Source organism: Stigmatopora nigra, chromosome 6 (assembly GCF_051989575.1).
Source record: "Stigmatopora nigra isolate UIUO_SnigA chromosome 6, RoL_Snig_1.1, whole genome shotgun sequence".
In the NCBI taxonomy this organism is placed as follows: Eukaryota; Metazoa; Chordata; class Actinopteri; order Syngnathiformes; family Syngnathidae; genus Stigmatopora; species Stigmatopora nigra.
The window spans coordinates 13,598,817-13,612,155 of record NC_135513.1 but is presented as its reverse complement, the minus strand read 5'-3'; the positions used below and the strand labels follow the sequence as shown (position 1 = coordinate 13,612,155).

Sequence of the window (13,339 nt, the reverse complement as noted above, 5' to 3'; positions counted from 1 at the left end):
CACGTTAATCAAAATGGCAGCAACGACATCATTACTTACCATAACTACATTTCGCCGTAGTTGTATTTCACCGAAATGCCCGAGATGGACGTCTACGTACGTGGCTACGGCGGTTGGATGCTGTCGGTCACGTCAAGGCTTCACGCACACCTGTTGACGAAAGAGCTGGAACGGGTGCGAGCAGCGTATAATCGTACTTATCACTACGGAGTCGGCTATGACAGGTGCGTATTTCACTCCATAATATGCAGTGGAGCCTCTACTTACAAACAAAAATTCAAGTTACAACATTATCAAAAAGTGATTGTTCCAATTTACAAAACAAATGCTCCCATACACTTACCTTCGTAAATACTGGACTTCAAACTGCCAACCTTCCTCAAGTAAAAACAATTGGACATCTAGAGCAGCCAACTAGTGTCCTTGAAAGGCTTCTTTGTGTGTGTTTACCTAGCCCGCTAAAGCTACTCAACAGACACAATGAAGTGTGGTACATCGCCGAGGGGGCGCCAGTGTGTTCCGACCCTCAAGAACCCACCCCTGCCCACCTCGCCAGGGCGACCAATCCCCCCACAGACGTACCCACCGACCAGACAACCTCCAACGTTTCAGAAACGACCGCCATCACAACCCCAGCCTCCGCCACAACCCCAATCTCCGCCACGACCTCGGCCCCCACCACAACTCCGGCCTCCACCACAACCCCCGTCACTTCCTTTACCCCAAGCTCCGCCTCCACTGAAGTCCCGGCAGCCACGCCCCCCAACGCCACCTCGCCAGAGCCTCGAGGAAACAGCACAGATCCCATTTCAGCTTCCCAAGATGGCGTCTAAGTTGCTACAAGCCACTTTGCTAGCTTCTACAACACGCATGGTAAAATAATGGTAAATATCGCTTTCATGCTAAAAATGAAGGAATCCGACTTCAGAATTTAGTCTTTCTCAACCTTTTTGGACATTTTTCAAATTTGTTATTATTTGTTAGATGTCCAATTGGTTGGGAAAAAACAATATTATCAAAACTTTAGCGCTTCCATCGGATGCTATGCACTTAGCTCATGTTATTAGCTTGTTAGCTTAACGCATGTAGGCGCTTCCAAAGCTAAATTAAGGGAGAAGAAGAAGGTTGGTTGTCACTATTCACATTGGTAGTCATCATCAACACATGTAAGAATTGTCGTTCTTGATGAATTATCTTCATAAATAAGGAATATTAAATGAGAAACCATTCTCTTGTGACCATGAAATAAGAATATAACGTTGCTTCAACAACTCGTCCTCCATTTTTAGAATAATTTCGTGTATTAGGAAGTCTTGCATAGCTTTAAAAAATTAATAAATTGACATGATATTGGACAAAAATGGGCCTTTGAGAAGCTAGGTTTTAGAGGAGTTCATTTATTTTCAACCAAAAATTGTTAATTTTCCATTAAAATGAACTCAAATATTTTTTAAAAGAGGGGCATGGTATCATTACATCTTTCTATCTGCTCAATCCATTATTTTTTTTAACATAATTAAAAAAATGTAAACCACTAGCCGCCACAGCAGTGAATCTAAACTTGAGAAAAATCTTCTGTCTGGCAAAGAGCAAAATGGGATTTAAACCTGTATTTTTAAGTCCATTTTTACACAAAAAGTGGGTTTTACTGAAGTCTTACCTATGGAATTGAGTTTGTTCAGTCATTTTTAGGGTCAAATGAGCCATCAAGTCATTTGGTAAGTCCTTTCTTGACCACACTCGCCCTTCTACTAACTCCGCCCCCCGCCGTCGTCGTTGCCGCCGCCCCCGTTGACCCACCGTACCACAGGTTTCCGGGAATGGTGAAGGCATCCACACTCATGCCCAAAGTCTTGGATGGGATGGCGCTAAACTGCTTCCGGTCTGAGCTGTACTTGTACATGGACTCCACCTGGGATGAGTTTATGGTTTTAGGGCCTACACCGGTTAGGCGGATCAGTTCCGTGGATTCTGGATTGGCCGTGTAGACGCCACGGAACTGGCAACTGGCGTCCCGGAAGAGGATGAGGAAGTGTTTGGCTGGGCTCTTTTCCAGTTCCTGGAATCGGGGTAAGAAGAAGACTGTCAGGTTTTTGGTGGACTGACTACAAAGTAAGTGATTGTACCTCTACGATTTTGTTCTTCTGAGATTCGTTGACTTTCCCGGCTAAACAGCAACGAGAAAGAGCGTTGTGGATGATGAACTTGTTGGATTTGAAACTGGGTTCTTTGAAGAGTTTTGGACCTGTTGGGATAAATTCATGGTTGTCAGAAAAAGATGAGAGTTGGGAAGTACAGTGTTCCCTCGCTACTTCGCGGTTCAGTTATCACAGATTTTTTGGGGGAAAAAATAATACAAATATTACATTGAAACAACATATTTTACAGGTTTTTTTTGTTATAACATGAATTTCACGCTCTCTACCCGTATTCTATATGGTGTACTGTATACAGCGGGGTAAAAAAAAAATGAACCAAAAAAATTAAAAAAAAATTTTTTTTGAATTAAATTCAAATTAAGCATTTTTGAAGGGGAATCCCTACTTCGCGGAATTTCACTTATCGCGGGTGGTCTCGGTCCCCATTAACCACAGTAAGCGAGGGAACACTGTATATCACAAAGGATTCATGTACCTGTGTATTCTGGTACTGGTGAGGTTCCAGTAGAACTGGTTTCGCAGTCTCCGTTCTGCCTGGCAAGTCGGATTGGTGTCACGCAACCGGCGGGTGAAGATGATCGGCTGGAGGAGGCAAATATCAAGAGGGGTTAGGACGGGTAGAGAACCTATGGCTCGGGAGCCACATGTGGCTCATTTGATGGGTGCTTAAGGCTCTGCGCTAAACTGAGCTCAATTCTGGACACTATGTCTTGAGTCGCTTTATTTAACCTTCCAGTTTTTAATTCAATCTTTTTGCATGCTAGCATGCATCCCATTGATTAGCATCAGGCTAACAATTTTGTCAACATAATTCTGAGACTTTTTCTATTTTAAAGGCAGTGAAATGACTAAAAAATGCACACGTTTTTATGTATTTTTACTTTTAGTAAATTCTGAGTATGGCTCTCAATGAATAACAATTGAAAATATGATTTTTTTATGGCTTTCTCTCTGTCAAAAAAGGTTACCTTTGGATTTTCTTCTCCCCGTCTTTGGTTTCGGGAACTTCTGTGGCGGCTAGGTTGAGCGAAGAATGAGACTTGGTCATTTTCGGGGCTGCGAAAAGACAAAAGTAGTGAGTTGAGGAACTCTATGGGGTTATTGTACTGATATTGTTGTTGTTTTTTGACCTGTAGCTTTCTTGGCAGGACTCATGGAGAGTTTGGTTTCTTCTCTAGTGACGCTTCGAGGCCGGGCTCGGGTTTTGCGTACTGGCGATCGACTCTGGTTGGGAGATTTTCGTCGTAAGACCTTGTCCAGGTCGTCAAAAACCCGAAGCTGTTGCCGGCGGGCGTATTCAAATCTGGTGAAGTCGCCACGGCGGACTGGAGTGGCCGGAGGCGTCGGAGATGAGGAGGTGTATCCCACACGAGGTGAGTTGGACGGAGAGGAAGTGTTGTCTTGTGAAGATTCCAATCTAGGGAAAGAGGTTTTAGCGTTTAAATAAAGTTACGATGTTGATGATCTGATAAGTCCTGACCTTTTTTCACGTTCTTGTTCTTGTCGTTTCTTCTTGAGGTCCTCAGCTCGTTTTTGCTGTCTCTCCAAAAGTAAAGCTTTTCGTTGGGCCATCTCCACTTCGTTGTCCACGAAATCCTGCAAAAAAACGTACAGTTTCTGATAAACTCAGATCCTGGAAAGCCAAAGACAGGAGACACTTTAGTGAGGACTTACCGTGAAGAAGAATCCAATCCCTCCTCTGGTTTCCAGCTCATTGCGTTCTTCCATTGGTTCCACTATGTCTGACTTAGCCGGTCCTTCACTGGATTCCGTCTGCTGGTCTGAAAGATTCTCGCCCTCCAGGGTTGAGTCCGCCTGTTCAGTAATGTCAGAACCGACTCTCGCCAACGACTCACTCATAGAGTCTGAAGAAAAGTCCTGATTCTCATCGGGAACTCCTTCAGAACCTCCAAGGGAAGGGATTTGCTCCTCAATGGGACCACAAGGCCTTTCTGGAACTCCTGTGGCGCTGTAAGCCGCCGAAATGGACATTGTCTCGCTTTCAAAAGAGCATTCGGAGGGGGCGCCGGAGCTACTGCCGCTGGGGACTCTTGGGGGAGGTGGCGTGGGCAGTGGGGGGGCTTCTAAGTCGTCTTGTTCGAGTTCCAGGCTGAATTGCGTTGGCGTCTCGCTGGACCCAGTCTCGGAAGTGCTGTCTTCAGTCTGGACCATTGGTCGAGGGACTTCCCGGGGACTTTCGGGACCACCGATGCGAAAAGAGGACGAAGTCTGGACTTGACATTTGCTGGGTGAGACCCGTCGTAAGTGGGGGAGGGTGTCCACCGTGTGGGTTGGGGTCAGGACTCGGTTGAGAGGGGGGAATTTCAGTTCGGAGGGTCGGGGGTGAGGTTGCGTCCGGGGTTGGTGTTTAGGACTTCGGGCAGCAGGTGAGATGTGGATCTTGGTGCGAGGGGCGGGGCAAGAGGAGGAGACAATTGTCTTGGGGGAGGTTGACGCGGAGGACAAGTGTGTTCGTCGGGATGGCGACAAAATGGAGGTTTTGGGAGGTGTTGGGATCATCCAGGCTTTGCTAGTGCTGGGATTCTTGGTTGGGGTTCTTGGAGGCGTCTTAGCAGGGGTGGTGGGAGGAGTCTGGGGATTGGACTTTGATTTGCCCTTGGATTTGAATTTTGGAGGGACTTTTTGGGAGCTTCTGGGTCGTTGGTTGCCTAGAAGTTGTTGTTGTTGTTCTGTTAACTTGTGCATGTCCTTCTGTAAGGACTGCAAGGCTTGACTCAGTTTCTGGACTATTTCGTTATACTCCACCATGACGTCACCTCCTTTGTCCTTGTCTTGTCCTTTCTTGCCGTCCAGGGAAAATGTGACCTGCTTCTCCAGTCGAGGTGGCTTCGGTTGTGAAGCTTTGTCTTTGTCCTTGTCCTCCTCCTTTTCTGCTTCTTCTTCCTTTTTCAGTTGCGCCTCCATTTGACTGAGACGCTCTTCCAGAGTGAGTTGGTCTTCCTCCTCATCCTCCCCCGTGGCGTCTCCCCCTCCTTCTCCTCGCTCTCGCTTCATTTTAAGCAACGCTGTTTTGCCTAACCGCTGTCGATGTCTGGCAAAGATGGCCTCAATTCGTCTCTTTTGCGCCTCCATGCTTTTCCGTTTCTCCTCCAGACGAGCTCCCAACTCCCAGACTTCCGAACCCGGCTCCAGACTTTTGACGCAGGGGGTCCCCGCCGGGGTACAGGGCGTCCCCGGAGTCCCTGGAGTCGTGGCAAAGTCCTCCCCAGAAGCTACGGGATTCCGTCTTCTGATTTCCCGTCTTTCCGCGAAGCTGGTCAGGCGTGGACTGTTGCCGGGGCTGTCGTGTCCTCGATGACTCTTAGTGGGTCGCATGTTGCCGGGGGCGTTTCTAGGGGCGTCGTCGGACGCTTCTGACGAGTCGACGCTACCGTCTCGTAGGACCGAGTCGTCGTCACGTGACGTATCCGTCGCCCTTGACGACCTCTCCATCCTCTCCGTCCTCTCTCCTCCTCCTCCGCCACTCGCCCCTCCGCCCACGGGCCGATAAATGACCCCCGAGCGGCAGGGGGCGGAGCTACTAAGCTGAGGATTGTCCTCAAATGGAGAATGAAGGAAAAACCCAGCCGGGGCTCCTTCGGGACACAATCTGGGTTCTGCTCTCGCCGCCAAACTTTCCTTTTTGCGTTCCTTGCCAACAGGAGTCATTTGCACCGCCTCCTCCACGGCGGGTAGCGCTCCCGGGGGTGCCGTGTGCGTAAAAGGTCCCCAGGAAGAGCGCCGGGGTGGCGCCGAGGCACTGACTAGGTGGCTGAGGTCCTCGGGGTGGGTGTACGGGACATGGGGTGGGGAGGAGACGGGGATGACGGCGCCTAGGCTGTCAGTGCTGACAGAGCGAAAGACAGAATCTATTGGGTTGCCCATGACAACATCAACATCACTGTCCAGACCAAATGGGATGCTGAAAGTCACTGCGGACAGAGGACGACTGCGGGAAAGGGTGGATGGAAAGTGAAGATGAGGAGCAGTGAGACCACAGAAGCCAAAGTAAAACGGTTAGGAAAATTAAGGCAAAGTATGAACACATTAAGAAGCACATTCATTATTCAAAACACACACAACATGATGTTATTACCTGATTTGTTTCTTTGTCCAGCTTTTGTTTTCTAGAAAAAAAGGATCAGAAAGTACTTGTGAGTGTCCACAGTTGAGGTAAGACTTTATATAATATTTTGGGTCTTTTTTTGCTGTCACTTTTAAGCAAATAATTCAATTTAAAGCACTAAGGGTTTGTTTTGAAATTGCTAGATTTAGGTCGATTGATTCGGGACGATACAACACCCTCTGGTGGTGACATTGTGTATGACACCTTGCCTTCTATGGTCACATTATGAGTGCACCTGTGAGCAGAGCACGCTTCCCTTACGAAATATAATACAATTCTAATTCATATCTAATAATATCGATGTTCAACGACTTACTTGACAAATAAATGCACGTTTATCCTTACAGGAAGAGCTGAGATCGGCGAGTTAATAGTCATGGTAAGCAAGGATGTAGATGTAGAACGTCAATGCTAAATTGTTTGTAAATGTTATTTCGCTAAACTATGTACTTTTGGGCAATTCTCAAGCACTAACCACGGTTATAGAAGTATTCTCAATATTGTAGGGGTTATACTGTCGTTCTAATATCATTTCGTATGTAATTAACTAATTCGCCGTTAGCATGATGCTAGCGCTAGGCGAGCTAGCTAGCAAACGGGTTAATTTACTACTTACTGAAAGTACGTACTTTATTAATTATGAATGCAAAAAGTGCTGCTAGCTAAGATAATGTGCTATCATATGCTGTATATAATTACTTCTCTTTGAATAAAGCAATCGGGATTTCAATGTTGACAGATGATAGGTTAAAAGCAGTATAAAAATGTAAATAGTTCATTTAGGTGTTTAATGCACTTATTAACATGTAATGTGAAATATGGGAAATTTTGGAGAAATATTAGGTTATGTTGTTATATTGCCTGTATTAGTTGTAATGGAAAATGATGGAAATAAAGCCCAAATAAGGCTGTAAGTTTTTACAGTCAGTATTTTTTTTGTATCGCTATTGAATACTCTAGAATCCAACTAGTATATTTATAAATGTTTTTGTGTGTGTTACCTTGCGTTACAGGCGAGGCGACGTTCACAAAAGGTTGTTTGAAGACAAACAAAGGAGAACCACTGGAACAACACAAGATAAAGATCATCAAAAATCATTACATCCCAACAATCATCCCAAAAATGAGGTAATTGTGCTCTAAAACAAGATATTTTCTACCTGTTACTGTTCCCACTGACTGGACTGGTACAGAAAACTAAACCTGAGATGTCTAAAAGATAGAAAAGGGATGATCAGAGATTATAAACCCAAAAGTTGGATGTAACTCACCTGTGAGGTCAATGGCTTCTACCGGCTTGACGAAATCCGGCTTCTTTATCTCGAACCATTCTAGCAATTCTGCTACAAAGCTCATGATGTTTACCTTGTTTACAGAAAAAAAATATTGTACTTTTAAAATGAATTTATACATTTTTTGTACTCTTTTGCTGCCATTGACAACAACAGTAAAACATAGTCAGTCTTTACAATTGGAATAGATTTTATGTCTATAACGGTCAATGAGAGAGTTAAGTACTACAAACAATAATAAAATCATGAGGTATATTATTAAAAAAAAATATATATATAGTCGTAAATATTTAGATTTACATTAGAGAATCAAACTTTGAAAAATAAAGAGAAAATGTCAATATAAAATTCAACAAAAAAATCTCAATTGTATTATTTCTTATATAAATGTAAATAAGCCAGACGTATACTACAAAAATAGAGATAGTACATTTTGTAGTACATATTTAAACCTGTGAGACTTTGCAAAACAGCATAAAAGTCAAGAAAATTCCAATTAAGAAATTCATATACGACAATAACCTCATTTTTTTGTTTGATTTTCCCCTTTTCATCATAATTCGCAGAAAATTAGTTGACCCATATTCGACAAGCGAAAATATGCAAAAAAAATACTTACGTGTAAAAGTGGGGGTGCGTATAGAAGGTCCTCTAGTGGTAGAAAGCAACAACTCTGCAAATGACTCTGGCAAAACTCTTGAATCAGCTGCAAATTGTAAAGACTATCCGCCACGGACATGGTGTCCTTCAGACAAACATCTGCTGGGGAAAAAGACGTCAATTATTAACGTTTTGGGAGGCAGTTATCAATAGTTGATGTGGCGGGTGAGCGTACCCTCCAGAGCCAAAATGGAGGGGCAGTAGAAGTGCATCACGGCGGCTAGGGCGCAACCATTAGAGAGGTCTTTGATGGCGGTCACCAGAGGGAAGGTGGGGGTCAGTTTGGACTGTACTTTGTCTTTCCTGTAGCGGATCTGATGGAGTATAAGACAAACTATCATTGCAAAAACGCAAAAAAAACCTCATTTTTTAATGAACCATGTGATGCCTGGATTTAATTTTTTTTATTACATATACATTTATGGCATAAGTATATACAAATAGTCTTCATTTAAAAAAAATGCTAAAAAAAAACAAATGTCCAAAAAAATCAGGAAATTGTTTGAAAAAAAAGAAAATGTTATTAAAGGGCATTGAGTTATAAGTACGTAAAATTATTCTTCATTTAATTAAAAAAGTGACATAGAAAAAAAATGTTTAAAAAAAATCAGGAAAGGGTTGAAAAATATTAAGAAAGAAGTTTTTTGAACAATTACTTAAACTGAAGAAAATTGGGGGAAAGTATCATCAGGATGAGTTTAATGTTCAAAATTGTTATGTAAAAAAATATGTTTTCTTATTGCATTTAACTAATTAAACTAGGCTAATACTATTATTTTTTAGTGATTTTTGTGTTTTGGGGTTTTCTTATTTTAGCTGTTTTTTTCATTATACTGTTTTTAAATAAAGTTGTTTACTGATTAGCTATTTTTATGTAAATTCAGGCATCAGGGGGTTCCCAAAAAAACAAAACAAAAAAACAAATAGGGAGTAAAAACCAAAGCAAGCTGTAAAGCCACAATGTACTCTACTCCATGGCCACTTCATTAGGTACACCTGCACAATACTATCATACATTTAGTCACATTTAATGACCATACCATGGCAAAAACATGCTAGCCCTGCACCTTTAAGAAATAAAATCATGCACTAGATGTCTAATCTATTTTGCCTGGAAGGTCTGGTAGCCATCATTAGCTTATCTCCCATTCAAAATAGATTGGACAGCAGCCAATTGAATTGAATACCATTTAAATATCAATATGAATTTCACAATAATCCCTGACTTATTTCTTAACCTTGTGTCAAATGTTAAATACAGTAAAAAAAATACTTATTTTTTTATGCACTTCGCTGAATAAAAAAAAAAAAAAATCTTAGTTTATATCATTAAAATACATGTCTTTTTTGTGCAGGTATTTGGAATGATGTGACCAAAATGGGAGTGCCACTCCATCAACGCAAAAAAAGCAGACGCCAAATAAAGATTCAAGCTTCAGAGCACAAAGCAGGTAAATTAAATAAAATAAAAAAATGTCGCCAAACGTGAGGAAGCCAAAAAAAATAGCTAAAAAAATCTAAAAAAAAATGTGTTTTGCATGCACACGCGCTTTGATTTACACAAAAAAATGAGATGGTCAGTTTTTGAAGGGGTGCGCCGCTGGGGAAGGAGGTGGTGCGGGGGTAGCGAGGTTTGGGGGGGGGGGGGGGGGGGGTCGTTAACCACAAGCGCGATGGAGCTGTTATACGTTACCACTGCAGGTTTGTTCCCCGATTCCTTCAAACAAAAAGCGATAGCATGCTGGACGGGGTTGGGGCAGAAAGAGGGACACAAGCGTAAAAATGACTAAAAAAGGGAACCCCAGAAAAAACATTGTCACGCTGACACACACGGAAGGGACGGGGGGGAGATTGGGGGAGCACACACAGATGGATGGGGGCTTCACCACCCTCCTCCCAAGGGTTAATAGTCGACACACCCTTTTCAAAAAGTCCAATCCAAACTGATTAATTGTTTGCTACTATACAAGTACAATGGTATTTAAAGATTTACCAATTAAGTGCATACATAGAAATATCTAATCCAGATTCCCTTCTCAATTCATTGATTTTGGACCAATTTAGTTAGCTAGCTAGTTAGGTAAGTAGTTAGGGAGCAACAAGGAAGTAATTCCAGTTAGTGTTAGTTAGTTAGCTAGATAGTGAGGAGGAAATTATTTGTTAGTACGATTTTACAGCATTATTGATTTCTGTAATGTAACATTATCTTTTTAATCAGTTTTTAAAGTTAGCATTAGTGAGAAGGAAAAAAAATATCATACATTACTTCAATTTTATTCAACATTATCGACTTTTTAACGTAACCTAGTTTATCCATTTTTTAAGACTTAGTTCTGCAAGTAACATTTTCAATTGACGTTAGTTGGTTAGTTAGCAACAAACGAGTAACTCGACTCTAGTTGGTGAGTTTTAGTAGTATCTAGTTAGCAAGGGAAGAAAAATAATTTTTGCTCATTTATTTGGAATAACAGTTCATATTATAATTAACGTTTGTTAGTTAATTTTGCAATTTAAAATAGTCAATGAGTAACTTAGCAATTCAGTTTATTTCATATTTAATTAGCATTTAGCATTGAAATGGTTAGTGTTGCACCCCTTTTTGATGGTCGACAATTTTAACACACAAACATAAACATAAATATGTAATTGGTATACTATAACATTATGTGGCATTTCCAGCAGGCACAGCCACGGCAGTTGCACGCACACGTCAATTTGACGTCAAGACATAATGGAGGACAGAATGTGTACTTACGGGGACCAACTTCCAGTACCAACGCGTGGGTGGACCCTGCAAAACCCAAGAAAGGGACACGGTAAGGATTGCGAGCCGTATATGCACATCCATTTTGGATCAAACTCCATACCGTTTCTTGGCTGGGCTGCGTCTCCGCACTCGGCGCCCGTGGCGGCGACTCTTCTCCCTCCGTGCATTCCCTCAACTTCTGGTTCAACTGTCGATCCAAGACGGCGTTAAGACATGGCGGTTCTCGCCAAACGGCGTCTTGGCCTCCGCCACTCACCCTGTTGACCCAGAAGAGCAGCGCGTTCTCCCACGGCGCCCCCGCACCCATCTGCCCGGCCTCGGCGGCCATTTCCACACGGTCCACGATCTCCCCAGCGGCCAGCGACATCAGGGAGTCTATCACGGCTAGGTGGGCTTTCTGCGCCCAACAATAGGGGGTCGTGAACTCACCCGTTAACCCGCTTTTAACTTACGTCTTACCATGTCAACAGGGACGTGGGCCAAGTCGTCTTCCCTGACGTCCACATCCTGGACCTGTGGAGCCACGCCTTTCTTGGTCAAGAACTGCAACAGGGAGCAGCCATCGGAGGGCGCCGTGGCGGGTGCCCCACGGGCTCGCAGGAGTGCGCCCGTGGCTCGGCAGTAGATTTCCGCCGAGACCAAAAGCCGGACCACCGCTGGTTTGAGATCATGCTGGTCCTTGCTGAGGGGTTCTCGCAACTCGGCTGGCACGTTTTCTGCAAAAAAGGTAGGAAAAATTCAAATTTTTTGACAGTATTTAACCCCGCAAGCTTGTGTGGGTTTTCATTGGGTACTCTAGTTTCTTCCTACATTCCAAAAACATGCTAGCTAGGCTAACTGTATGCTAAATTGTTCTTAGCTAGGAAGGATTTGGTTGTTTGTATCCTTGTGTACTGCAATTGGCCACCTTAGTTGGCTGAGATAGGCTCCAGCACCCCTTATGACAATTGTAAGCGGTACAGAAAATGAATGAAGGGAAACCCAAGTGCCACGCCTCCAACGCAGTTTTTCGTTGCCTTTTGAGTGGCATTTTTCAGTTCCGTTGCTCACAAATCGCGCAACACTGACCCACATTCCTCGGGCTGTCGGGAGGGAAGACTCCAACCAAGCAATCCTGCCTCTGTAAAAATCAACTTCATCACCCCCACCCACCCCCAACTCACATCCCGGTCCAATCGAAATGCGACTGCCGCATCGATTAGCCACCGGTCGATGACGTCAGCCGCCCTAGCAAGCAAATGCAACGCTGCAATTTTTTTTTACGTTGTTATTGTTCAGCGCTTCTTTTGTCGTAACACCCCCATCCCCACCCCGGCCAATATCGGTACGGCTTTCCCCACTTCCACTTTTGTCGCAGCAGCATCCAATGCCTGCAAGACCACCTGAGCAAGTGCCCCCTCCCCCTCACCATCATCTTTTATAATTTATCTCTCTTAGAGACATTTTATCCATTTCAGCATCCAAAAGAACAGATGTCAATTTCAGTCAAAGAGTAGGAAGGATAAAGCCAGTTAGCGAGTGAGTGAATAGGCGCCCCACCCAGGAAGACCCCCCCACCCTTTGGCTAGGCATGTTCTCACCTGCACCCCCGTAAGCCTTGCAGAGCAGCCAACGCAGGCTAGCGCGGATTTTAGCCCGCTGGAAGTCGCAGCGCTCCAGCGGGGGGATCTCCACCGCCGCCGCCGTCGAGGCGTCGCCGGGCCCGGAGTCCACCATAGCCACCGCGCTGAGGGGCGCGCGGAAGACCACCAGCTATAGGAACAAGGAGGAGGAGAAAAAGAAGGAGGAGGAGGAGAAAAAGGGTGGGAGGCAGGCAGGACCAGATGAATTGAGATGGAGGGGAAAAAAGAGGGAGGGTCTGCTAAAGGAAACAAGGATCATCATCAATACAGTTTGGGAAATAGCGCCCCCTGTCCATCGCAAGATGATATAGGCACGAAACAATGGAGTGTGGAGGAAGAACAATCTTATTCATTCATTTTCTGAACTGCTTATTGAAGTGAACTTCTTTGTCATTGGTCACGAGGGGTGCTATAGCCTATCCTAGCTGACTATGGACACCAGGTAGGGGCGGGGGGTACTGTAAAGATGGGCAGCCAATCGCAGAGCACATGGAGACAAAGGACAATCAATTGTAGCCCGGGGCTATTGGAAGGATACATTAGCTTAGCATGTATGTTTTGGAGGTGTGGGAGCTAATAGGAGTACCTGGAGAAAATCTACACAAGCCTGGGGAGAACATGTAAACATAAAGGCTGACCTGGGATCAAACCCACGACCCTAGAACAGCAAGGCGGATGTTCTAAACACTTCTCCACCGTGTTATATATATTCA

At 44.1% G+C, this 13,339-nt stretch overlaps 2 protein-coding genes and 1 long non-coding RNA gene across 5 annotated transcripts in view; 2 read left to right on the top strand and 1 right to left on the bottom strand.

The window, feature by feature from the left end:
* The window catches only part of soul5l (heme-binding protein soul5, like), a 74,492-nt gene extending 73,263 nt beyond the window's left edge, over positions 1–1,229 (top strand). For both annotated transcript variants that reach the window (XM_077718535.1, XM_077718534.1), the window contains 2 exons: positions 61–224; positions 455–1,229. In XM_077718535.1, the coding sequence (XP_077574661.1) occupies positions 61–224; positions 455–833 (543 nt within the window). In that variant the 3' untranslated portion in view covers positions 834–1,229. The remainder of the gene's footprint in view (positions 1–60; positions 225–454) is intronic.
* Positions 1,230–1,377: 148 nt separating this feature from the next.
* On the bottom strand, positions 1,378–12,881 carry LOC144197859 (calmodulin-regulated spectrin-associated protein 3-like). The gene is made up of 19 exons (XM_077718537.1): positions 12,585–12,881; positions 11,464–11,720; positions 11,261–11,401; positions 11,105–11,191; positions 10,993–11,028; positions 9,931–9,978; positions 8,413–8,551; positions 8,197–8,336; positions 7,557–7,650; positions 7,446–7,497; positions 7,287–7,348; positions 6,256–6,286; positions 3,834–6,108; positions 3,640–3,755; positions 3,290–3,576; positions 3,128–3,215; positions 2,635–2,741; positions 2,127–2,245; positions 1,378–2,059 (listed from the first exon to the last, which is right to left on the bottom strand). Exons 1-19 carry the CDS (start codon positions 12,718–12,720, stop codon positions 1,712–1,714), a joined length of 4,563 nt encoding a protein of 1,520 aa, XP_077574663.1. The 5' UTR covers positions 12,721–12,881; the 3' UTR covers positions 1,378–1,711.
* On the top strand, positions 6,387–11,387 carry LOC144197860 (uncharacterized). Of its 2 annotated transcripts, XR_013326606.1 has the most exons (4): positions 6,387–6,664; positions 7,299–7,413; positions 9,593–9,688; positions 10,917–11,387. It is a non-coding gene; the product is annotated as an uncharacterized LOC144197860 (long non-coding RNA). The 2 variants fall into 2 exon arrangements; XR_013326607.1 differs by lacking the exon at positions 9,593–9,688 and having other exon boundaries at positions 6,388–6,664.
* Positions 12,882–13,339: the final 458 nt, after the last annotated feature.